Source organism: Paramisgurnus dabryanus, chromosome 3 (genome assembly GCF_030506205.2).
Source record: "Paramisgurnus dabryanus chromosome 3, PD_genome_1.1, whole genome shotgun sequence".
Taxonomy (NCBI): Eukaryota; Metazoa; Chordata; class Actinopteri; order Cypriniformes; family Cobitidae; genus Paramisgurnus; species Paramisgurnus dabryanus.
The window spans coordinates 33,529,851-33,554,868 of record NC_133339.1 but is presented as its reverse complement, the minus strand read 5'-3'; the positions used below and the strand labels follow the sequence as shown (position 1 = coordinate 33,554,868).

General features: G+C 38.1%; 3 protein-coding genes across 4 annotated transcripts; 2 read left to right on the top strand and 1 right to left on the bottom strand.

Annotated features, from left to right (window-relative positions):
- The first annotated feature begins 5 nt into the window (after positions 1 to 5).
- Positions 6 to 7,514, top strand: shmt1 (serine hydroxymethyltransferase 1 (soluble)). The gene is made up of 12 exons (XM_065265243.2): positions 6 to 91; positions 767 to 865; positions 949 to 1,094; positions 1,186 to 1,301; positions 1,404 to 1,564; positions 1,673 to 1,754; positions 3,668 to 3,880; positions 3,959 to 4,075; positions 4,225 to 4,347; positions 4,504 to 4,620; positions 5,039 to 5,149; positions 5,234 to 7,514. Exons 2-12 carry the CDS (start codon positions 779 to 781, stop codon positions 5,404 to 5,406), a joined length of 1,446 nt encoding a protein of 481 aa, XP_065121315.1. The 5' UTR covers positions 6 to 91; positions 767 to 778; the 3' UTR covers positions 5,407 to 7,514.
- Positions 5,856 to 10,896, bottom strand: smcr8a (Smith-Magenis syndrome chromosome region, candidate 8a). 2 transcript variants are annotated; one of them, XM_065265151.2, is made up of 3 exons: positions 10,642 to 10,896; positions 8,268 to 10,533; positions 5,856 to 8,148 (listed from the first exon to the last, which is right to left on the bottom strand). In XM_065265151.2, exons 2-3 carry the CDS (start codon positions 10,403 to 10,405, stop codon positions 7,695 to 7,697), a joined length of 2,592 nt encoding a protein of 863 aa, XP_065121223.1. In that variant the 5' UTR covers positions 10,406 to 10,533; positions 10,642 to 10,896; the 3' UTR covers positions 5,856 to 7,694. The 2 variants fall into 2 exon arrangements, with proteins under 2 accessions (XP_065121223.1, XP_065121173.1); XM_065265101.2 differs by having other exon boundaries at positions 8,268 to 10,896.
- Positions 10,897 to 10,963: 67 nt separating this feature from the next.
- Positions 10,964 to 21,075, top strand: top3a (DNA topoisomerase III alpha). Its single transcript, XM_065255438.2, has 19 exons — positions 10,964 to 11,536; positions 11,665 to 11,724; positions 11,812 to 11,885; positions 11,960 to 12,035; positions 12,118 to 12,226; positions 12,298 to 12,441; positions 12,539 to 12,709; positions 12,991 to 13,094; positions 13,188 to 13,262; positions 14,926 to 15,008; positions 15,122 to 15,329; positions 15,912 to 16,097; positions 16,193 to 16,322; positions 16,399 to 16,512; positions 16,657 to 16,822; positions 19,237 to 19,383; positions 19,479 to 19,601; positions 19,686 to 20,407; positions 20,790 to 21,075. Exons 1-19 carry the CDS (start codon positions 11,363 to 11,365, stop codon positions 20,942 to 20,944), a joined length of 3,021 nt encoding a protein of 1,006 aa, XP_065111510.2. The 5' UTR covers positions 10,964 to 11,362; the 3' UTR covers positions 20,945 to 21,075.
- Positions 21,076 to 25,018: the final 3,943 nt, after the last annotated feature.

Sequence of the window (25,018 nt, the reverse complement as noted above, 5' to 3'; positions counted from 1 at the left end):
TTGGTTCCCAAAATTCGCGGACTTTGACACGAGGAGGAAATCGACGCGAGATAGAAAGTTGATCGGACCCACTTTAATCACATTTGTAAAGGTAAGTGTACAACGTCTCATTTTATGATATGCAAAAGTGTAAAAGTGTGTATTCTAAAGCAAGGTTCAGATTTAGGGGTCAAATCTCAAACTTGTGATCGCCTGCACGCGCTTTATGTTCTTGAGCAAAATCAATCTAACGTTAACTGTTATGCAAATCTGCGAACGTGAAAAGCAAATTGCGAATCTAATATTCGTATACGTACAAAAAGGTATGTGTAACTTACAAGTACATACGTACAAAGTATGTGTTTTATAAGTTTTTCTTTGTAATCATACTTTGCCAGATGTAGTTGTATTTTCGCGGGAAAAAACTTACACAACTGCATATTTGGTTGTGCAAAGTTGCTGATATAACAATTTTACTCAAACCTTTATAGTTTAATCGGTCAATAACGCGTGGTCTGTGCTAGCAGGTGCAGTTATATATTTGATTGACAGCTGAGCCCACCAGACTGTTCATTACTGAACTCTAGTCCGACCAACAACAATAGATCCTAAACGCTGACTGTACAATATTTGTGAACCATCAATAAATACTTTGGATAAGTTAGATAACTCTAAGCTTAAGTATACTGATGTTTTGATTGAATCCGATTGTGTTAAGTCAATCCATACAAAAGGTTTCTACATAATGATATTAATCTCAGGTTTGAATTGAATCATGTTTCCCTAGAGATCATTAACTATGGCTCAAATCAATGGCCATAATACTGAAACATGGAAATCTCACAACAACATGATGCTGGAACCTCTGAGCACAAATGATCCTGAGGTAAGGGGAAGAAAAAAACAACAGAGTTATTGTAAATGCATGCAGTGGGTCAAATAATGTATTAATTTAATGTGTAAACACAGGTATTTGAAATAATAAAGAAAGAGAAGAAGAGACAGACGTATGGATTGGAGCTCATTGCATCTGAAAATTTCACCAGTCGAGCTGTTTTGGAAGCTCTGGGCTCTTGTATGAACAACAAGTACTCCGAGGGTTATCCTGGGCAGAGGTATCATTTTGTGTTATCATGCCAATCAAAGCAGTATTATGCAATCATTTTATCAGCCTGTGTATGTTGAAATAAATGCATGTGTTTTTAGATATTACGGAGGAACGGAGCATGTGGATGAATTGGAACGCTTGTGTCAGGCAAGAGCTCTGAAGGTTTACGGCCTTGACCCAGAAAAATGGGGAGTAAATGTTCAACCATACTCTGGTAGGTTTGTTTCTCAATATCGTTGGCATTTGTTGCTAAAATGATGTAAGACGTGTGGAACATTAGCTCAGACACATTTTTCAAAATTTTGTTTTCCCCCAGGGTCACCTGCAAACTTTGCCGTATACACAGCCATAGTGGAACCTCACGGGCGGATTATGGGTCTTGATCTGCCCGATGGCGGCCATCTGACCCACGGGTTCATGACTGACAAAAAGAAAATCTCAGCCACCTCTATTTTCTTTGAGTCAATGCCTTATAAGGTGACCTTTTAGTTCAAATTGATAGAGTGGTGAAATCCTAAAACAATAGTTTACTTAAATGAATGAAAATTGGTTTGTTTATATGCCTTCATGTTGTATGTTTTCTAGGTCAACCCAGAAACTGGATATATTGATTATGACAGACTTGCAGAAAATGCTCGCCTCTTTCACCCCAGACTTATCATCGCAGGTTTGTGTACACCATGTACTATACTTGTAACAATTTAAAGGGACAATCCACTTTTTAAAAAAAAAAAAAAAAAAAAAAAAGGCTTATTTTCCAGCTCGTTAATTTAAACTTGAGTTTTACCATTTTGGAAATCATTCAGCCGATCTCCGGGTCTGTTGGTACCACTTTTGGTATAGTTTAGCATAATCCATTGAATCTGATTAGACCATTAGCATTTCGCTAAAAAAATAACCAAAAGATATTTTTCCTATTTAAAACTTGACTCTTCTGTAGTTACACAGTGTACCAAGACTGAAGGAATATAAATAGTTTTCTAGGCCGATATGGCTAGGAACTATACTCGTATGGTACAGCAGCAAAGTCCTTGATTATTCCTTCTTGTCATTTATTGGCTGGAACACTTTGTTTTCTTTTGTGGTGCTAGGTTTGGCCACTGTGTTGTTATTGCCGTTTGTTAAAGCCTGGGCTGTCTACAGAGATCGCATTTTTTTACAGTTTGATCAGCGGACAGGCAGCAAGAAGATAGTGAGGAGATGTTTGCTGTATGTAACAAAAAATGTTTAATGGTCTAAAACGCGTCAATTCACTTAGAGCACCTTTAAACTGGTCCATTTGCATTCGGCCACATAAATGGGTCTTTGAAAAATGGATATTAATGCATGAAATGCATCCCAGACCACCTCCTGAAGTGGGTTGAGGGATTGGATTTAAATCTGTCTCAAAAACGTTTTGGGGGCATTTACACTTGGTCTTTTTATGATGGGATAGCTATCCAATCAGAAAAAAAAAGCATAACGTGCCCAGGTGTAAAAAGGCTCTTACATGTTTTCTTGTAAATAAGCTTTTTTCAGACTATTATGTTTATGTTATAAAAAGGTTATGTTTATGTTATGAAAAGGTTATAAGTCACTCATGCCTTATTTTCACAAATGCCACTTTTCACAAATTTGACTGTCTTTCGCATCAAAACCCTTCATGCATAAAAGTACATGCAAAAATCTCCACTTCTAAAAAAAGTCTCTAGTCACACTTGACTATTTTTGCTGCATAAAGGTAAAAGGCTAAAATATTCAGTAAAATATATAAATAATAATAATAATAAATAAAAAAATTCTCCTGCACTTTGATGTTTGCGCAGTGTTGTTCATTTAATTCTTCTTTGCTCAGTCGCTCCAGAAAAACACGATTATGCGATCGCATGATTCAATGCATAATCAGCTAAAGTCCGCAAATTTATGCAGGAAATTTTTTTTTTCAAATACGCCTCACTTTTGCTGAATAAATTGCAGATTTTCACACCAAAATATGCGGGGCTTGCATGATTTCATAATCCCTGCATTTTTGTAGCAAAAAGTCACATATATCTTAGCAGAAAGCTGAAAATTTTGCATTTACTTCACACAAGCGCAGCCTTGTCTTTTGTTACCATGCGAACGTTAAGAAGTGACGTAATTACGTGACCGCAATTTTTGCAAGTTCACGCAATTTCATTGCATAAAATTGCATAAACATCCTGCATATTCCATCGCATTTTTAAAAAAAAAAACTGTCTCGCAAGATCAAGGATTTTTGCCTGCAACAATCACAAAAAAACCTGCATTTTTCTGGAAGGACTGTTTGCCGAAAAACTGTGTTTAATGGATTTTTCCAACAAACCAATATTTTTGAATGGCCTCAGGCCAGAATTAAGTGGATTTAAAGGGCGATATAATATGTATATAATATTCGGTCAATATCATTAAAGGTCAATATCGGTCAATATCATGGAGATGGCATTTAGCGGATTTTGCATCCGAGCTCTTCAATTGTTTTTGATCAAAATATTTAAAAGATTTGCTGGCTGAACATTTCAGTGCCCCAGAAGTAAAGTATAATGCTCACAATCCTTAACGGTTTCATGAATTACTGTTCAGGCACCAGCTGCTATTCCCGTAACCTGGACTACTGTCGCCTGAGGAAGATAGCGGATGAGAATGGAGCCTATCTTTTGGCAGACATGGCCCACATTAGTGGTTTGATTGCTGCAGGACTGATTCCCTCTCCATTTGAGTACTGTGATGTTGTTTCCACCACTACCCACAAGACCCTGAGGGGTTGCAGAGCAGGCGTCATATTCTTCAGAAAAGGTAAATTCAGTGTGAATTGATCTGACTTTCAATCGAATTAATTAAAATCCCTCACAGACGTGTCATCTTGAATTTTAGGAGTGCGCAGTGTTGATGCAAAGACGGGTAAAGAGACGCTGTATAACCTGGAGAGTCTCATTAACCAGGCAGTGTTCCCTGGACTACAGGGTGGTCCTCACAATCATGCCATTGCAGGTAAAAAATAATGTCAGTGTTGTCCTAAACATAACATAAATGAATATGTAGCTAGTTATACTTTGTAATTATTTTATTATAGGTCTTGATTCTGATTGGTCAGTTGAGTCATTCACACTGTTAAATAATGTTGATGTTGTGATGCACAGGGGTGGCTGTTGCTTTAAAGCAAGCTATGACTCCAGAGTTTAAGACGTATCAAACGCAAGTTCTGGCTAATTGCAAGGCATTAGCTGACATCCTTATGGAGAAGGGCTATAAAGTAGTTACAGGTAAGTTCCCGAAAAGAAGTAATCACATCAATGTTAAGTTCCATAAAGCAAAGTAGATATGAAAATATATGGAGCATTTTACGGAGGATGGTTTAGCTGCCACTTTTGGATACAGATGGGCTGTTGGGTCCTTTTTAATTATTTGTTTCAATTCAGGTGGCTCGGATACTCATCTCATCTTGGTTGATCTGCGTCCAAACGGAACTGATGGAGGAAGAGCAGAGAAAGTTCTGGAGGCGTGTGCCATCGCCTGCAACAAAAACACTTGCCCAGGTATTCATTCATTATATGTCATTGTTATTTACATTTGCGTTTGAGCATTTAGCAGATACGTTTATCAAAAGCGAATTTTCGGGCGGTTTCCAGGACAGGGGTTATCCTAGTCCTAGACTAAAATGTTTGAGCTGGCCTAAATTAAAAATATCCTGTACTGATATCCTGTACTGATATCTTAACATATATCTCAGTCTTGTTTTTTGTAAGGTTTGTTTGTACAAACTACTTAAATGTTCTTTAACTAATGCCTAGTCCTGGATTCATCTAAACTCTGCCTGGGAAACTGACTCATTATTTATTTTGATAAATAGAAAATACTGTATCACATATTATTGGTTCACTAACGCATTGTAATTTGTAAATTATTATTTAAAAATTGTTTCTCCACTGATCCTTGTCTGAAACTGCCATAAAGGTGATAAAAGTGCCTTGCGACCAAGCGGCCTTCGATTAGGATCTCCAGCTCTCACGTCCCGAGGTCTGCTGGAAGACGATTTCCACAAGGTTGGCGAGTTCATTCACCAAGGTGGGTTCAATATATGTAATAAAAGCTTAAATATACAAAGTGATAACATGTTGGATGGTTAAAAATATATATGTCTGACTTTAGGCATCGAGTTGACATTGGAGATTCAAAGAAACATGAATCCTAAAGCAACTTTGAAGGAGTTTAAGGATGAACTGGCTCAAAATGAAAAGTATCAACTGAAAATCAAGGAAATTCGGAAGGAGGTGGAGGCTTTTGCTGGAAAGTTCCCCATGCCTGGGTTGCCAGAGTTATAAATATTACTCATCTGACGTTTGAATAAAAATCTGCTTCAGTTGATGCGCACAGAGGTTTAAATACGGTTCAACAGTCTTATTTCTATTGCCATTATGCACCTCCATAGATTTATGAACTGTGGTTGGTTAACGTACTCAACATGATTTTTGCATGAAAAGCCTAACTGTACAAAACAGACCAGTAGACATAAAATATCTCTCTGTAATGACACATTTGTACATGCAATAGAAATAAAAAAAATATTGTTAATATAAACTTGAATAAGAAACTCATGATTTTGTATTATTTAGTATAAAATAAGTTCATCTACTGTATGCAAGTCATTTCTGTTTCAAGAGTCTTTGACGCTATTGCAGCATAAGTATATGATATCAAGAAAAAAGCACAGCGCAGAGCTAAATAAGAAATAATTTAATGAAACTGAACTCAAGAGTAAATTCACAGTGGGCAGTAATCAAAGCACAGGGGTGACCTGTGACATTTACTTAACATCCATAAATATTTTAGCAAAAAGATTACACTTCACCTTTAACCCAGACAAGCTCACAATACTGTGGTGAAACAAATGAAAAATAAAATGCAGCAACAAAAATGTACCATTAAGACGAGCAAATTTGTTCAAAAAACAGTAAAAAGAAAGTAACCTTCTTAGAAGATAATGTGCGTATAATGGTATGGCTTATTCTAAATTCACATTCAACAGACTTTGCATTTATATGCAAATCTGTCTCTGACAAATCAGTACAAAGGCCGATAATCACCGGGTGACTAAAACAGACACACTTCTGATGTAACACAGTAGTGGTTAAAAGGGCTGTAATTTTGGACTACAACTGCGATCATGCAGTAGTGGGAATAGCAATTACAATGTTTTTTTTTTTTTTTTGCATCAACCATCATTATCATTCATTTCAGAATCACTGTGACAACCAACAGAAACACGTGCCGCACCATCCACACAGTAAATCATGCTGACATAGCTCACACACAATGATTTATATCAATTATTCATATTTAAAAAGGCTGAATTATACATGATATACAATGGAAGTGTCTATAAATTCCACCATATTTTTGCCATCATTGAATCTTCATGGTCTTCAAACATGCAAGTTGTGTAACAGATCTCCACAATGTGACATTTTAACATGCAGTACATTCTTTCACCTCGTCACATAAATACATCAAAACACACGACAGTCGGCAACTCTATTTTTGCAATTAAAATCATAATCTCTTTGTGTTTATGTATTATGTCAATCGTTTTCCATCAGATTCATATTTCAGATAATAGAGGTAAGAAGGTGAAAACTTGGCATTAATAATTCACTTGACTTATTAATAAATTAACAAGCCAAGAATGCCATTACTAGGCGGCTTAAAATATTGACCAACTCACCAATTGATGGTTAATTTGAACACATTTTTCAATCAGATTATAAAATGGCACAATTTCATAAAGGCTACTATAGAAATGTAAATAGCAGCATATTGAACACATAATACTGTTCACCTGAAACTGCTATAAACTCTATAGTAAATATACGCATGATATTCATGTTTCAACATTGCATGGCTTATGAATGTGGAAGAACATTGTGAATTATTAAACAAGTTACCAGGATCAGATTAATTCATGATTAGGGACTCTCCATCTGTGCAGCTGTATCTGTCACAAAGCTTGTAACCATCTCATCTTTAAATGAGGGATAGTTTAGCCCAAAAATGAAAATTCTGCAATCGTAAACACAAAGGAAGATATTTGTAACCAAGCAGAAAGCAAGACCACCACTGACTTCCATAGAAAAACAAAATACTGGTGCTCAAAAACTGTTTGGTTACAAATACAAACATTGCTCAAAATATCTTCATTTGTGTAATGCAAAACAAAGAAATTTATACAGGTTTGTAACAACTCGAGGGCGAGTAAATGACCACAGGATTTATACTTTTGGGTGAACTGTACCTTTAAAAAAAGCTGTAACTGATGTCTAGTTATTGATTTTGGAGCACCTTTTGTAAGGTATTTAAATCACATGATCAGTTTTCTCTATTTTACCAAGAACGAACATTGTATGTTAAGTTCACTATATTTAAATATGTACTACATTAAACAAATATTCAAGACCATGTTAGCAAAAATCAAACTTTTAACCCTCTGCTTCCTGGAATGCCATGGGATATTAAAAAATCAGAAATGTGAGATTTACACTTACATTCACTACATTTGGTCTCTTGATTTGATCTTGAAAACATAAGTTTCGAAAACTGAATACAATTGACACATTCAGATTTTGTACAAATAGCTGGTGGTGTAATTAAAAGTAAAGTAAGACTGGTTGACCCCTTTTGATGGCCCCTGAATTATGTAATGCTGCTTGATGAGCTCACTCAGGTACTGGACGATTTTACTTTCTTCCACAGTGTAACCGAGCTGTAACAAGAAATTAGTCCTGCGTGATGTCACCGAGCCCTGGTCGGTGATGTCCATGGGAAGGTGAACGTGATGACAGAACGTGTATAGAAAGGCCTTCGCCGTAAGCTGAGTCAACATGCTCTGAACATGAAGAAAGTAGGTGCTGCCACGTTTGATCTGAGTCCTGTGGTCTGCCAAATGGCTTATTAGTGTTCCTTTGTGTGGTGGGCATCGAAGGGTCTTGTTGTCGCAGTCCAAAATGCTTATGTAACGGCTGTATCGATTCAAAGAGTGGAGTATGTTGGATCCTGCAGGCGAGGCAGCTCTAGAGAGAAAAAACAGGAAATATTAAAGCACTGATTTAGCATCGTAAGCAAAATGTGGTTACGACTGCAACTATGTGCTGAATCAATCATTATTGATAACTTGCATTTTGCAACATACCTCTGCAATCCAATAAGTTTCCATCTCTGCAAGTCGGTAAGTTGAAATGGCGAACAGAGCCACGGCTGGACGGATTCGCCATACTTGCCGAGGTTGGGCACAAAAATAAACAAAGCATTGATCAGCTTCCGTACCGTGCCCTCATCTGTCCCTAGTATAATGAGCGTTCGGCCACTCAGAAGGCAGAAGATGGCCTGCTGAGCGAACGGATATTGCCGGATAAACCGAAGAGCGCTGTGACCAGCTTTCTTCTTCTGCTTTATTGTTAATGCACTTCCATAAGTGAAAGGAGATGTTGCCCTGTCAGAGCTGGTGGAGGTGCTCATGTAACTCATATTATCGGCAACATCTTCTATGTTAATTCTTGCCACCTCCTCTGAAAGCACACTAGTGTTTAGTTCAGGAAAAATTAACCCTGTATTGGGGCTTGAGTCTTCAAGGATGAAGTCCATTTGTAAGGCAGGATCTCCCTGAAGAAAGGACAAAGGCTCTTGGTTGACCACCGTGTCACCACAACATTCTTGAGCAAGCTCAGGTGAAGGCTCCTCATAAATAAATCCCTCCTGTCCAATACAGCAAGCGGTGTCGATCGGAACAAGATTTTCGGTCCTGAACACCTCAGACGGACTTCCATGAGATGTCCTATGTGGGGTGTTGGTCACCTTTTGATTCTCAGATGAGGAAGCGATGGACATTTTGTTTCTTTCGATAGCATCAAAGAAATTTGATTGGATGTTGGAAGGACTAACACTTACAAAGGCCTCAATGCTCTTGTCACTACCGAAACTCCCTTTGGTTTCTGTGTCTGCCGCTTCAGACGTCTCCTGTGTGATGTCAGATGTACTGGATTCAGGTGGGCCTTCCACACTGGGTTTCACGTGGTCCACATCTTCGCAGGTGGTGTATGACTCGAGGCTCATCCGCTCGCCAGATAAATTGAGAATGGGGACTGGAAAATTGTTCGGACTAATACTGAAATTCTTTGAGGTTTCCTCTTTCCAGTCTGCTTCAGGTTCGAAGAGAAAACTAGTAACTTTTTGTTTGGTCAGAAGAGCTCTGGTGATCTGGCTGGTATAAATAAAACAGAGATCTCCTCGGAATGACTTCTCAAGTAGGTTGAGTTGTTCGAGAGTTTGGTGAAAAAAGTTTGTTTCGCAAAGCTCTTCAAGCGTTTTCAAGCGTTTATCAAAGCACTTGGCGGACTTAGCCTTTATAAACTGAGGTGTGTACGAGGACTTTCTGTTTTCGCTTTCGGTTTCATTTACAGATTTGACTGCGTTGTCAGAATGTTTACTAGTTGGTGGATTATCTGCTGAACTTGTGTCGGCTTGTTTCTCTGTCTCGCTTTGCACAAAATCCTTATCTTTCTTTTTCCTGAAAGGATAAGATGTGATTTGTCGAAGCAGATCTTTGTGTTCATAGATAGACTTTTCAACATTAGCCAATTCATTTGCCTTCTCAATAGCTTGTGTGGAGTAACAGCCGTTGTTTATTTTCTGCAGCTCTGTCTCTTTGTGCAACACCGATCGGGTGTATTCCAAATCTTTCAGTTTCTTTTCCAGTTCATTCGCAAAAGCCGTCCTGTTTCCCGATTTGAGCATTTCCGAAGCCTTGGAGAACTCGGACGACAGTTCTTGAAACTGCTGCATGATCTTTTTCTCGTCCGCCGAAATATAGGCCATGCAAAATGGGCGTACAAATCCACGCGCTTCCAGATCGTACAGCGTCAGATGATGTACGTAGGCAAACGCTCCCTCCTTGGAATCAACCAGGACGACTTTCGAGTCCTCCACAAAATTGAGCTTCGGGTAGTTGCTACCAGGAGGATGTCCCACAAAAGAGGCCTGGTAGTCCACAGACATGATGCGAAGGGAAAAATAGTTCAGGTCAAATGTCCCACACACTTTGGGATCACTGGGAATGGTGAGTAATGGCTGTGGACCGACCTGCTCTGAAAACTCAGAGATGAGTATGAAATCTTTAGAAAATTTTGCATAAGATGTCTTCGTCCAGGGATTTGTACTGGCAGTATGGTTGAACAAAGGCACAGAAAACTCTTCAGGAAGCAACGATGGATCTGGTGATTCCCCAAAGTCATCTTCTTGGGTAAACGCCACCAAATCTGGTGAGCCGATCATGTTCACCGAGTATACGTGAATACATCAGCAGAAATACAGTACAGTACCTGGTGCCATTCTTAATACACCCACCGTTGAAGGAATAAAACACACATTTCATACAGAGAGGTCATTTTGAGCACGTGAACCTGAAAGCAGAAATAAAGTCTTTGCAGTGAAACTAGTTAGTCATCCACTGAGCCAAATCACGATCTGGTATACATGCGCGTGCATACGACCGGTGACGTTAACGTTACCTGCCATACATCTGATACATCTGTCATTGATCGCCGCTTTTATAAACGTTACGTTACTCGAATATCTGCTTATTAAATTTAAGAAAAAACACCGCCGTTATGGCACACACCAGCTGTTCAATAAACTGACATCCTCTTACAGCAGCCATATTTAAACGAACGCAAACATACCATGTGACGCCCCTATGAGGTAGTGACGGTGTCTCAAACGCACTGCGCTGACTTGCTAGGGTGCATGTAGGATAGCGTTGCAAGCTAAACAAAAACTGCCACACGCGCCTTGTTGCCTATGTAGGAAGCTTAATAGGTTTTGATACACAGCCTTGTGTTTGTTATGACGCGTTTGTCGTTGTTCGTGAGGTAGAATGTCATTTAATTCGTAACGTTTGATAGCTCTTGTAAAGCTTTTTAAGACGTATCTGCGAATAACGTCATTGTTTTAATTATATTTATTCATCACATTTCCTTGAGAAAATGCACAGCCAATCTGCGTTGACGCACTGCTTTACGCTTGTTTTACGACAGTTTACGACAGGCGCCGAAATTAGAATTTTTTTTAAACAGTTTTGCTCCGTTTTCTTTCTTAGCAGCTGCAGTTTAAACTTTTTATTGACATAGAAACACGAGTTTCGTTAATATTATTTACTTTTATAATGTTATGCTGATTTTTGTTGAAATGTCCAGAGATCGTAATGTGATCATGCATCGATAGATCACAGTAATGAACTTTTTACACAGGTTGCTCTTCAGATTGACAGTTCGCGGTGGATTTCGCAGGCAAATATCTGTAAGCATGATAAGACGAACTCAAATTAAGAAAGTGCTTTGCGTTGCTGAGAAAAACGATGCGGCAAAAGGGATAGCAGAGATTATGTCAAATGGCAGATCAAGAAGAGTAAGTACTGAGTGTTGTTTACACATTAGATTATTAAAGTCGTTGTCTCACTGTTGACTTTTGCATATATATATATGGGGAATTATTAATGGTAAAATGACGAATCTTTATTATTTATCTTTTACCAGAGAGAAGGATTTTCTGTCTACAACAAAATATACGAGTACGAATACAATCTGTTTGGCCAAGTGAGTAATGCAATTAATAAAAACATATTTTGTTTAAGTACACTTGATGGTGTTCATGTGCAAATCATGGTGTTTCTTTGTTGACAGAATGTATCTGTAAGCATGACATCAGTGTCAGGGCATCTCTTGGCTCTTGAATTCAAAGCCCCCTTTCAGAAATGGTAAGGACAAATAGACCTTTTAATTCTTTAATTTAATAATCTTAAAATGTAATCTCATCACATATGTTTTACAGGCATAGTTGTAATCCCGTCTTGCTGTTTGACGCTGAGGTGGAAAAGTATTGCCCTGAGAACTTTGTACCGATCAAGGTATTTATTTCTATTTATTCACCTCCCATTTAAAAATGTTTTTATGCAGTGCAGTGTGAGCTTACATTTGTTTATTTTTCAGAGGACTTTGGAGCGAGAGGTCAAACAATGCCAAGCTTTAGTCATTTGGACAGATTGTGATAGAGAAGGAGAGAATATTGGCTTTGAGGTTATTGATGTTTGCAAAGCAGGTAAGTTTAATGCACTATTTTTGACAGTATTAAATTTTTATTACATTAACATGTGATGCCTTTCAATTTAGTGAAACCAAACATTCAGGTTTTCCGTGCACGATTCTCTGAGATCACTCCGAACTCCATAAGGAGAGCTTGTGAGACACTTACTGAACCAGATATTAACGTCAGTGATGCAGTGGATGTGAGACAAGAGCTTGACCTACGCATCGGTTGGCATTTCATATATTTCACATTGACACAAACTACATTCTTCTCTTTGTTATGTCATGTGTTTGGCTTATACACGCTTTACACTATTTTCTTCAGGGGCTTCGTTTACCAGGTTCCAGACGTTGCGATTACAGAAAATATTTCCAGAATCTCTCTCGGATCAACTCATCAGTTATGGAAGTTGTCAGTTTCCTACTCTCGGCTTTGTTGTGGAGCGCTTTAAAGCCATTCAAGCCTTTGTCCCTGAAACATTTTTCAGAATCAAAGGTGCGCAGTTTAATTAATTAATTTTTTGCTATTGCTATTGTCAAATGAATATTGAATTTCACTAAATGTTTTTTTTTTTTAATATCATGGTAGATGGGATTATTTAAATACCGTTAGAAGAACGAATCATTCTTTTAGTTCCTTGATTATGATATTGGTGGCACAAACATTACACACTTAAATGCAATAACTTATTAATGAATAAACCTATAGTAACATGCAATGAGTTCCTCTCTATGTTCTATACTTGACTATCTGTATGTGAAATTTTGGTCTAATAGTTGTTCATGAACCTAATGAAGAGGAATCTGTGGAATTCAGCTGGAAGAGACATCGACTTTTTAATCACACAGCATGCCTTGTGCTGTATCAGATGTGCATGGAGGTGTGTACTTTTGTGTGTTTAATACAAGACATTGGGTCATTTGGTTTCATTTTTAAAGCTGACATTTTCTCTGTTGGTCTTTATATTCTTCAGAATCCCATAGCGAAAGTGATATCTGTGACAAGTAAACCAAAAAGTAAATGGCGACCTTTACCCCTTGACACAGTGGTAAGCAATGCATACGCAACATTACATTAAGGAACGGATTATAAGTATATTCACCGATGAGCCATTACGTTATGACCAACACCATCTTAAAGAAATGAGCAGACCTGGCAACCAAACAATGGCACAGGTTCAGTTCACATAGCAGTATATATACCACCCAAAGACCAGCATATGGTCAGTATTAGTGTTTCGTGTCAAAATAGGAAAAGCTGATGATTTATCAGATTTTAATAGTCATGGCATGGCACCTAAGAACTTCAATTCCAAAAAAGGTGCGCATTGTGGGTTGTTCACATCCCAGTGTAGTCACCGAGTATATATCAAAAGTGGTGCACAGATGGCCAAATGACAAATCAGACTCCAGCTGTATGTCATCTGAAGCTTATTGATGCCAAAGGGGAGTAGAGCATGTCACCCATTATTCACAGCGACTGCAGAACCACAATGTAACACATCACTAGCAGCTACAACAGCGGTGACTAGGGCAATGCGTCAGAGCACACAGTTTATTGCAACCTTCTGCATATGGGCCTGCGTAGCCGGTGACCCAGCCAGGTCATTATGATAACTGCACCCCATCACCAACAATGCAAGAAATTGGCCAAGATCGTTGATAGTTGGAAAAACGTGTCCCAGCCTGACAAATTAAGATTTCTGGTTCATCACGTTGATGGTCGAGCACAGACCAACAGAGGCTATGGCACCTGGATGAACCGTTGGACGGACACAGGCTGAGAGATGTTTTCTTGGGACACTTTTGGTCCCGTTATCAGAATTGCACCATCCCTGATAGCTGTAAGGTATCTGAACAGCATTGTGGACCAAGTGCACCCATTCATGGCAACTGTGTTCCCTGCCAGGATGGCCATTACCAACAGGATAAAGCGCCATGCCACACTCTCTGCATTATATGGAAACTGAAGGACCTGCTGTTGACATTATGCTACCAGATACCCCAGGAAACCTATTGTCACATGTCAAATCAATGCTTCACCTCATAGCTGCTATTTTGGAGGCTAAAGGAGGCCCTACGAGATATTAGGCATGTGGTCATGATGTAATGGCTCATCGTTGTATGTTCAGACTTAACGCCGCATTCACACGGTCCGTCAGCGTTAACGCTTAACGGAAGGCTTGTCTAAAGCGTGTCCAACAGCCAATCACTGTGGCTGCAACACAAGCTCCGGTCTTCCATAAACGTAATTGGCTGGCTCTGCCTAGGTTATTTGCATAAGGCGATATGAGTTCAACTTCTGCCGCGAGCAACGGCACTGACGCATCGCCGACGGATCCACAATTCAGTTCGCCAACGCTTGACGTCACCCATTGAAAGTGAATGGGAAGCGTCAACGCTTACGCCCCGTGTGAATGCGGCGTAAGACTCAAAACCTTAATTATAAAATTATAAGCATTAAAGTAGCTATTGATTTCAATCTTTGACATTACCTTACTCAGTCAATATTAAAGAGATCAAGGTTATATTTTATATGATTTTATGTAAAAAAAATGTAAATTACAACGAATGACTTTCGCTGGGTTTTCATAGACTGGGTTATGATTTCCTCTCTAAAATTCCTTGAGTTGCCCTATGGGCAAAACCTCAAAATGAATAGTTATATATAGTAAGTTGGTAGTTTGTAAAGTCTAAATGTGTTTTATTCAGGAACTTGAAAAACTAGCTTCAAGAAAATTAAGAATCAGCGCAAAAGACACCATGAAAATGGCAGAAAAGCTGTACACTCAAGGGTATGATAAAATAATATTTTATTTTATCCACAATTCATTGTTTCTGCTTAAAACATGATGGTATGTGTGTGTGTTAGGTCTCTTAACAAATCAGCCTGTTTGTTTCCCTTCAGGTTTATCAGTTATCCTCGAACGGAGACCAACATGTTTCCACAGAACCTGAATCTTACTCCACTTGTTGAACAGCAGACACAAGATTATGAATGGGGAAATTTCGCTCAGCGCATTTTGGACAGCGGTGGGCCCACACCTCGAAATGGAAACAAATCCGATCAGGCCCATCCCCCCATTCACCCCACCAAATACACCAATACTTTACAGGTGAAACATAATACAGGTCTCCAATGAGTAGCAGTGTAATGTGACCCAACGCTATTTTACAGTACTGCCTTGAATTGGATTACAAATAGCTAGTCATATTAAGCAATGGTGGCCAGTGACTTATTTTTTCGAGGGCACACGATGCAAAGTTCATCACAACATGTATGTAGCCCGACGTGTGTGATCATAATTTCTAAATATGTGTTCTGCACGTCGAGTGATCCTATGTGCATGGCGTGTCTTGTCAAAATAAGTGCCTGCTGCAAATGCGTCTAAAGGGTTTATGATAAAAGAGACGCTTGCGTTTCCCAGATACTCGTATAATCTTAATCAGAGTTTACTGTTAAGGCAGTGTCCTTGTGTATATTTTGTGAATGTGAGCGTTTCTTTTATCATAAACGGTTTTGACGCATTTGCAGCAGGCACTTATTTTGACAAAACACGTGATGCACATGACGCAACAAACACATATTTTGAAAACACAAGCAACACACATGATACATATTTTGAATTTGCGCCCCTCGGATGAGCAGTCACGAGCTGACACTGATATTAAGGTAATGGCATTACTTGTTTTTGTAGGGAAATGAGAAACGATTGTATGAGTTCATCGTGCGTCACTTCCTGGCCTGTTGCTCCAAAGATGCTCAGGGTCAAGAGGTGATTGTTGAAATCGAAATAGCTGAAGAGAGATTCTCGGCTAGTGGACTCACCATCATTGCACGAAATTATCTGGAGGTTTATCCCTATGACAAGTGGTACAACAAGGTGATTACTGCTATTGATACGAATAATTTATAGCTACACTTTTTTGTTGATACTGCAGTTACTTAACAGCTGACCTGTGTTGTTTTTTTGTAAAGGTTATTCCTTTATATACACCTGATACAACATTTCAGCCCACCGCAATTGAGATGGTGGAAGGACAGACGAGTCCTCCACAGCTTCTGACAGAGGCGGATTTGATTTCTCTCATGGAAAAGCATGGCATTGGTATTGAATATTTAAAGTCAAGTTTTGAATCAAGTTATTACATAATTGTACATACATACATATGATCTTTTTGCAGGTACTGATGCAACACATGCTGAGCACATTGAGACCATAAAGAGCCGCACGTATGTCGGACTGACAGCTGACCAGAGGTTCCTTCCTGGAGAACTCGGCATGGGTCTCGTCGAAGGTAAAATAATGAATCATTTTTGTTGCTATATACATATTAAATTGGCGGTGGACTGTGGTCTGAGCATGACTAGCTGAATAATAGTTTTGATTTAATATTTGTATATTATTTTGCATTGTAAAATTGGGTGTCCCTTTGTTTCAGGGTACAACTCTATGGGATATGAGATGTCTAAGCCAGACTTGAGAGCAGAACTGGAGGCAGATCTTAAACTCGTCTCAGAGGGCCGGAAGGACAAAGCTTCTGTCCTCAGTTATCACGTGGCAAAATACAAGGCTGTTTTTATCGAATCTGTGAGAAAGGCAAAGAAGTGAGTTAATCTCAAATCTCACATTAGTGGGGTTTCCATCCAAACGTGAAGCGAATCTTTTCAAAACACACCAATGCGAATTAGGTGCGTTTCCATCAAGTTGTTTAAGCAAATGATGGTGGTATTTGTAACCTAGTTACCAACATAAAAAAGGCACGCTTAGAAAATAGAGACAGAACTGCATTTAGTTACAATTGGGCAAGGTATACATTTACTAGCATTGCAGCATGCTAATTGCCAAACTGAATGCTGTGCAGAGAAGAAGGATTGCAGCATTTTTGATGCAGGCACTAGCGAAGAGCATTGCGACAACGTCGAGCCCCATATATGGTAAGGACAACGTCAGCTGATACAGCTTGAAGATCAGTCACATGGGTTTAACTCTTTCCCCGCCATAGAGACAGAGAGCAGTTATGCAAATTTGAAAACCACGCCCACCGGGGGGAAAGCAATCCAACCGTCTCCTTTGACTTTGTATTGCGAGAAGCCGCCTCCTTGTCATTTCTGGCTTATAACAAAAACTGAATAATGCCTAAAAGCTGCTGTGTGACAATATGTACAGCTAACAAGCCAAAGAACCCAGAAATAAGTTTTTATAAGCTGTCGAGCCGTAAAACCCAGTCTTTAAGGAGAATAAAGTGGATCGCCGACTACGTTTCCCCCTAGTGGACGCAGTTCTACTGATAGAAGTACTATGAAAAGTTACCTGTTTCCACTTCTGTGTCTTTAAACGCTCGTTTTTTTGGGGTCGACAGCTTATAAAAACTTATTTACAGATTAAACTTAAAAACAGAATAATACCTAAAAGCTGCTGTGCGACAAGGTGTACATCTAACAACCCCAAAAAAACTTTCGACAAAAAATGAGCGTTTAAAGACACAGAAATGGAAACAGGCAACTTTTCATAGTACTCCTATTAGTAAAACAATTAGGGGGAAACGTAGGCGGCGATCCACTTTATTCTCCTTAAAGACTGGGTTTTACGGCTCGACAGCTTACAAAAACTTATTTCTGGGTTCTTTGGCTTGTTAGCTGTACATATTGTCACACAGCAGCTTTTAGGCTACTGGGCAAAAAAATTGATTTTTCAATTAATCGTTTTTTTAAACGTGGTCGATTAAAAATCGATTCTCAAAGAGCAGAATCGATTTTTTTTTATATTTATTTCCGCAAACGTTGAATGGAGGAATGGAAGCATTTCAGATTTCGCAAGCAAGACGTGTTGTGGCTTTTAATTTCTTTTTATTAATAACCCACTTGTAAACTGCTGTTCACTGTTCTTTTTTATTAATATAGTATGTGTATTAAATCTATATTCATTGAGTTGAATAGAGAATCTAGTATAAAATCCTACCCGAGAACCGGAATCGAAAATTTAATCGAGAATCGGAATCGAATCGATTTGATAGCTTGTGAATCGAAATCGAATCGATCTGGAACATCTGAATCGATACCCAGCCCTATTTTAGGCATTATTCTGTTTTTTGTTATAAGCCAGAAATGACAAGGAGGCGGCTTCTCGCAATACAAAGTCAATGGAAACGGCTGGATTGCTTCCCCCCCCCGGTGGGCGTGGTTTTCAGGTTATGACGCGCTGCGCTCTGTCTCTTGATGAGTTATCTCGTCAATGTATGGCTGCTCTTATGTATAATTAAAAACATGAATTCATGACGTACTGTATGACGTAGTCAGGATGTTTTTTGTGGGGGTTTTTTTGCTACTTTGCTGGATTTAATTTGGTAAGATGTGCAGGATTTTGTTTCGTTTTTTACTTAACAACTAGTTATGTTGTCAATAGAGAGAAAACATTTTGCATTAAAAAAAGTGTTCCTGATTAGGTTTTATGTTAATCTGTAATTCCACGATTATTCAATTTATAAAAAAACTGAATCAAAAATGTATTTACTACTTTTAAATTCTGTGTGTATGTTTTGATAATCGTTCTTTACAAAAATGCAATTATTTCAGATTTTGAAGAAAAATACCCATATTTAAGAGTTTATAAGCAGAGAAAAAATTTAGATAGGATGAAAGTTTTTTTCCCCCATTTTGTTTGTTTGTTTGAAAGCAGAGGGTCTGTTCTTTATATATTTGTATTTTTATATATTTTTAGAAACTTTTGTTCACAATTTATCCAACAAAAGCGTTTCCATCTACCATTATTCACATTTATTCTTTTTCGCACAAGTCAAAAACCTCCTCAAGCGAGCGTAAAACCTTTTTTGTAAAATTTGGAATTTTGAAATTTTATTCGGAATTTGGAATTTCCATCACTCATTTCTTATGCAATACTTAAAAATGTCTATAAAATCGTGGTGACCCAGCTATTATTTCAATTGAATAAAACTTTTTTACTAGAGTGTACTTTGGATAGTTTAACCAACAAATTTAAATTGTTGTTTTATTGTTGGCAGATTGGATGAAGCTCTCTCCAATTACTTGGGTCCGGCTCAAGAGTTTACAGAACAGGAACAAGACCAGTTGGAGATACCGTTACCAGTGCGAAAGTGTCCTCAGTGTAACCGTGACATGGTGTTGAAGAAAAAAAAGGACAGCACTGGGTAAGACAACAACACCGTCAGCATCGGTAATGGTTTGGGTGATAAAAGTCAAAGCAATTTAGTACTTTCTCTTTTTTTTATTTGCCTTTTTACAGAATGTTTCTTTCGTGTATGGGCTATCCTGCATGTAAAGCGGCCGTGTGGTTTCCAGACACAGTATTGGAAGTCAGCAGAGACGAAAGTGTCTGTCAAACGTGCCGTCCACATCCTGTACATATGTAAGAGACTCATTATCACAACAGGTTAAATAACAGATTGTGTCGCAATGCTGATTTTGGTTCAAATTGTAAAATCCTTCACAGGCTAAAGTTTAAATTCAAGAGGGGAAGTCTGCCACCCATGATGCCCCTTGAATTTGTGGGATGTATCGGAGGATGCGATGAGACTCTGAGAGAGGTCTTAAATTTAAAGTATCTCAGAGGGGGAGAAGGAGCTCAGATCTCTCGAACCAACAACAACTCGACCTCCCGTCAGCCTCATGTACAGAGAACCAACTCGGCACCTCCATCCAGATTGGAAAATGTTAGACCTCCAGCATCCAGACCCAGAACTGACACCAACAGGCCACCAGCCAGTCTGCCACCTCCGCAACCCCCAGCCTCAGCTCAGGGTGGTGCTATCGTGTGTAACTGTGGCTTGGACGCAGTTCTTCTCACCGTTCGCAAAGATGGTCCCAATCAAGGTCGACAGTTTTACAAGTGTAACACAGGGGATTGTAAGTTCTTTCTATGGGCTGATCAACCCGCCGAGCAGGGAGTGCCCGGAGGAAGCAGAGGGCCTTTAAGTCAGACTTCACAACCTCCCAGGCCCTCAGTGGGCTTTGGAAACATACCTCAACAAAGACAAAACAACAGAGGATCTGGAAGCAATGAAGGTGAAACTATGTGTAACTGTAATGAACCTGCTGTTACCAGGACTGTCATGAAGGATGGTCCAAACAAGGGCCGAATGTTTCACACCTGTGGAAAACCACGTGAACAGCAGTGTGGGTTCTTCCAGTGGGTAAACGAAAATGTTGCACCAGGTACAGCATATGTCACATAAATATTCATATATATTAGCGCATCAAATATTTTGAGCTCTTGAACAAAATCATTCTTATACACTTATAATGATAAATAAGTACAGTGTAATGTCTTCTCGCTTACTACAATAAGTGATAAGATATTATTTCTGTCTCTTATTTTCTATTTCTGGTGGGTTTTGCTGTGTAGCCCAGCCTACAGAGAAATCGCATAGGTCTAAAATATTAAACCTGTCACAAAAAAAAATGACATTGACCTTTTTAGAGGAGGGAAACAGCATTTAGGGATTCATATAAATAGGGTATAGACCTGTAAATTGTTTTGTTAGAAATTAAATGTAAATGCTTTTTGGTTAATTTACCTTTTCTGTTACTGTTTCAGCCTCAGTTTTTCCTGAAGGAAATAATGGTAGACATGGTGGGAACAAAAAGACCACCGCTGCCTCAACCAAACCTCCTGCTGCCAAACGTCAGAGAACCTGTGGTCTCTGTCATGAACCGGGTCACACTCGGGTCACCTGTCCTCAGGGTCGGTGAAAAAGTTGTAGAAATAGCAGCAATTTTTGTAATATTTGTACAAACTGAAATTTTTTTGAAAGACACAATGCTTGTATATAGAATTAAAAATATTAACTAGTGTAAAATAAAGGTATTTTATTTCAACAATACATTATTTATTGTGTTTTTATTTTATATATATATAATTTATTGTTTTTAATAAACTGTGTTTCATGTTGCATTGCATGTCCTAGTGTAGTGTTAATTCAGTCAATGTTTAGAGACTGTTCACCAGGGTTCCCGCGGGGTCTTAAAAAGCCTTAAAAGCATTGAATTTATGAATTTGGAAATAATACCTTAAAAAGACTTAAAAAAGTCTTAAATTTTGATGTCTTGGTCTTAAAAATTGTGCTGTATGTAACTTCTCCATATTGTATTTTTCCTTAAAAGTTTCTTTGTCAACCACATTTTGATTAAATCAGGGAAGCAAACACATCGCTTTTCGGCGCCTGCGGCTTTTTATTATTAATGGCATTTTGGTTGCGAGCACATCGTGTCTCTCCCGATGAGTCTGCTGTACGTTCACATGCTCTCTGTTTCTCGATGAATTGGGTGCGACATGAAGCGAGTTCAGCGTCACATGTTTCTGAACTTGAGCAGAGTTGTATGCATAGAGGTTTTCACGGAGGACCGGGTTCGATTAACATTATGTGTAAAACCTGAGGTGATCTGAAAACGGCCTTGATCAGAGTCAGTCAGCTCTAAAGTTCACGTGCAGTTTCAAGCTGCGTGCCTCCGTTTCTATTGCGATAACTACTGGCTTGGTTTGAAAGTCACGACCACGCGCTGCAGTTTCTTTCTCCGTCCCTTTGTTTAATAATATTATTATTAATGAACCATCTTTTTATATCTAAAAAGTTTGCTCAAAGATCACAGAGATAGTAGCAAAAAAGAAATGTGAATGTCAAGCCCATTGCACGAGCAAAGCTCAAGCTGACTCTAGATATAAAAAACGCAAAGCTCTAATATAAAGTCACCAGTCACTGGGACAGCAAGTAGACTTTTGAATCTAAAATAATAAGTGGATTAAGCTCTTTTAATCTGCAAGAGAGGAATTAAAAGAGGCACTTTTACTGCTTCTGCTCTATCTAAAAAGGAAAGAAAACTACATAAACCATAACACACCAATTACATTTATAATCTCTAGACCTGCACTTTCTATCATTAATATACTATACATATTATTGTATTCAAAAGAGTTTGATAAAAGGGGTCATCTACACAAGTATTGCTTCATATGTCAGTGCAAAAACAGTAAAGTGTTTTGTGATGCTTTGACAAACATTGTCAGCTTTGTTCATTTATGATTGGATTTATGAAATATAATGTGAAATTAATATAAATGAATGCAGCCAGATGGAAGGCCCTGGATACGTTGCAGGAGGTGGCCAGGAAGAAAAGGAAGAAGGAGTAAAGCAAGAAGAAGTGCTAGATAGTTCAATAAGAGTTTTGGTTTAACATAAAAAAATGAAGTTGAATATTCCAAATTAATGTTGGCATCTTTTGATTTTCGAATTTCATTGTACTCTATATACCTAGTTTAGTAGGGATGGCAGGGGTCGGTGGCAATGTAGCCTAAGTATCTGGATATTTGCCTGGGTGCAAGGGCTTAGATTACCTTTCTCTTTTTTGAACATACATGTGTTTGCATCTCTGTTTGTTTAATAACGTAGTATAAATAAAGAGTGGCGGATCCAATAATTGAGAACGCAACACAGTCCCGGGTCACAGTACAAAATACTGCGAACACGTGATGCCTTCAATAAATGAAGATCACCACAACCATAGACTGCAACACAACACAGCAACAGGCAAAGGAGAAGCGGGAAAAATCAAAGAAAATCTCAGAAATTCCTTAACAACTTAACATTGTTTGGCAAACTTTCTTGTGGCCTACTGAAATTTTTTTTTCACACCTGCTTGGCTTATCATCTTTTTACCCATTTCACATCGGAAAAATAAATGAACACAAGTTCAAGGATTTTAGTTTTTCTTTGCTGGTAGGGACGTGAAATGGGTATTAATTTTTTATATAAATGGTCTTAAAAAGGTCTTAAAAAGACTTGAATTTAACTTGAAGAAACCTGTAGGAACCCTGGTTCACAGACAAATTCACAGGCCCACTTGACTTAGCAAACCATATTGGGCGGCACGGTGTCATGAGCAATTCTGTCCCCCCTGGCAATTCTGCCCCCTTAGGACCCCGCGTGATTCCATTGGCTGAAAAAAATCCCCTTTGGTAGTTTTTTTAGCACCTTATTACAATTCCTACAAAATCGCGTTATGATTTATGTAGTAAGAATGTTGTTAACATTGCAATTGATGTCTTTTAAATTATATGTTTCAAATAGTAGTATATAAATGAGATTATAGTGGTGAGATCTACATATTGCTTGTGTCATTTTATTATTTAGATATTATATACTGTACCCTTTCCACTTTTGTACTGTGTAAAGTTAATAAATTACTTATAAAGAACATGATTACTACATAGTTGCATTACACATTAAAATTATCATTTATAAGCCATGATTACTACACTTTTACTATAAAAAAATCGACATTTCCTAAGGTATGTTAATAATTTACAAAAATAAAAGTTTTGTTTTTTGTAAAGCAGAAGATGACATAAAACTACTGATGTGTCTGCAACATGAACATAACTTTATTATATATATATATATTTTTTTTTAAATATGTTGTATGCTTCTATTTTGTACAAAGTAATTAGCTTGCTAGACCTCTAACGCAGACAAGATATCGCAATGAACAAATTCTTTTAACCAGGCATTATTGCTAGGTACCAGTACGGGTCCTAGGGGGACAAAATTGCTCATGACAAATTGAAGAGACCAAATTGCTCCTCCCTCAGACGTGTATGGATTAACTTGTGTAGATCAACTTGTGGATGGATTAACCAGTTCTTGACAAGAATATAGCCATAGATGCTGGAATAGCGTAAAGAAGAAAGAAATCAAACCATATTAAAGACTACTTGGAATTTTTTACAGTACCATTGGCTCTAGCATTTAAATTTCTTTTGTTTCAATTAAATACACTCAACATTTAAAGTGGATCAAAAAAGTTTATCAGAGTTGAATTAAGACAAGAACGAGTATTTTTCAAAATTTGAAGACAACTTTTATGAAAGTTTTTGATCCACTTTAAATGTTTACTAGTATAGTTTTCCCTTTCCAGCTTACTGACAGATAAAGCATTTGTTAGCCATTTAATCTACACTAGTTAACATTGCAACTGTTGACTAAATAATTATGAGATTATAGAGCATCAAAGTTTAACAGGGTTCCCATGGGTCATGGAATTTCTGGAATATCATGGAATTTTAAAAGGTCTATTCCAAACATTAAAACTCAAGGAATTTTATATTTATTGTCCAGGTTATGGAATACAGGGTTCCAGACTGCCACCAAATTTTGCCACTGAATTTTACATCCAGTTGCACATGTGCGACCAGTAAATTTGACCTTTTTTTGTGATGTGACACTGAATTTAAAACAGCACATTGTTCTTTCTGCATCTATCATTAAAGTTTTTATCAGTAATACAGTCTATTACTTAGTAGAAATGTGAATATTTGTTAAACATGTTGATTTACGGTATGTGCCCCTAAATTTTCTGGTTGCGCCCCTAAAATTATCAGTTGGGGGCCAAGGTGCTCCTAGTGAAAAAAGTTAGTCTGGGGCCCTGGAATATCAGGGATTTTTGTTTGTCGCTTCAAATTTTAGTTTCCATTTATCAAAATGGAATATGCTTGTTAAGTTGTGACGCAAGTAAATACATTTCTAGGTCCAGGGCTCCATTAATTTCAAGCGATACTACAATCTAAACAGCCATATTGGCATTGTTTAGTCATTTCAATGTTTTACTCATTTCAGGCATTAAGATACATTTTATAAACTTATGGTGTACATTACATTGTCAGTGAAAGTCAGGGAATTTGTCATTTGGCTTAGAGTGGGAACCCTGGTTTGATTTTTTTTGTCATTAATTTTAGTCTTTGACATGACCTTACTCAGTTAATATTAAAGAGAT

Coding starts and splice junctions, on each gene's coding strand:
- smcr8a (XM_065265101.2), bottom strand. CDS start 10,405: ATGATCGGCTCACCAGATTTGGTGGCGTTTACCCAAGAAGATGACTTT. Junction 8,149..8,267: donor AAACTTATTGGATTGCAGAG/GTATGTTGCAAA, acceptor TTTTCTCTCTAG/AGCTGCCTCGCCTGCAGGAT.
- shmt1 (XM_065265243.2), top strand. CDS start 779: ATGGCTCAAATCAATGGCCATAATACTGAAACATGGAAATCTCACAAC. Junction 1,302..1,403: donor AAATGTTCAACCATACTCTG/GTAGGTTTGTTT, acceptor GTTTTCCCCCAG/GGTCACCTGCAAACTTTGCC. Junction 4,348..4,503: donor GGGCTATAAAGTAGTTACAG/GTAAGTTCCCGA, acceptor GTTTCAATTCAG/GTGGCTCGGATACTCATCTC.
- top3a (XM_065255438.2), top strand. CDS start 11,363: ATGAACTTTTTACACAGGTTGCTCTTCAGATTGACAGTTCGCGGTGGA. Junction 19,384..19,478: donor AAAAAAAAGGACAGCACTGG/GTAAGACAACAA, acceptor GCCTTTTTACAG/AATGTTTCTTTCGTGTATGG. Junction 19,602..19,685: donor CGTCCACATCCTGTACATAT/GTAAGAGACTCA, acceptor AATCCTTCACAG/GCTAAAGTTTAAATTCAAGA.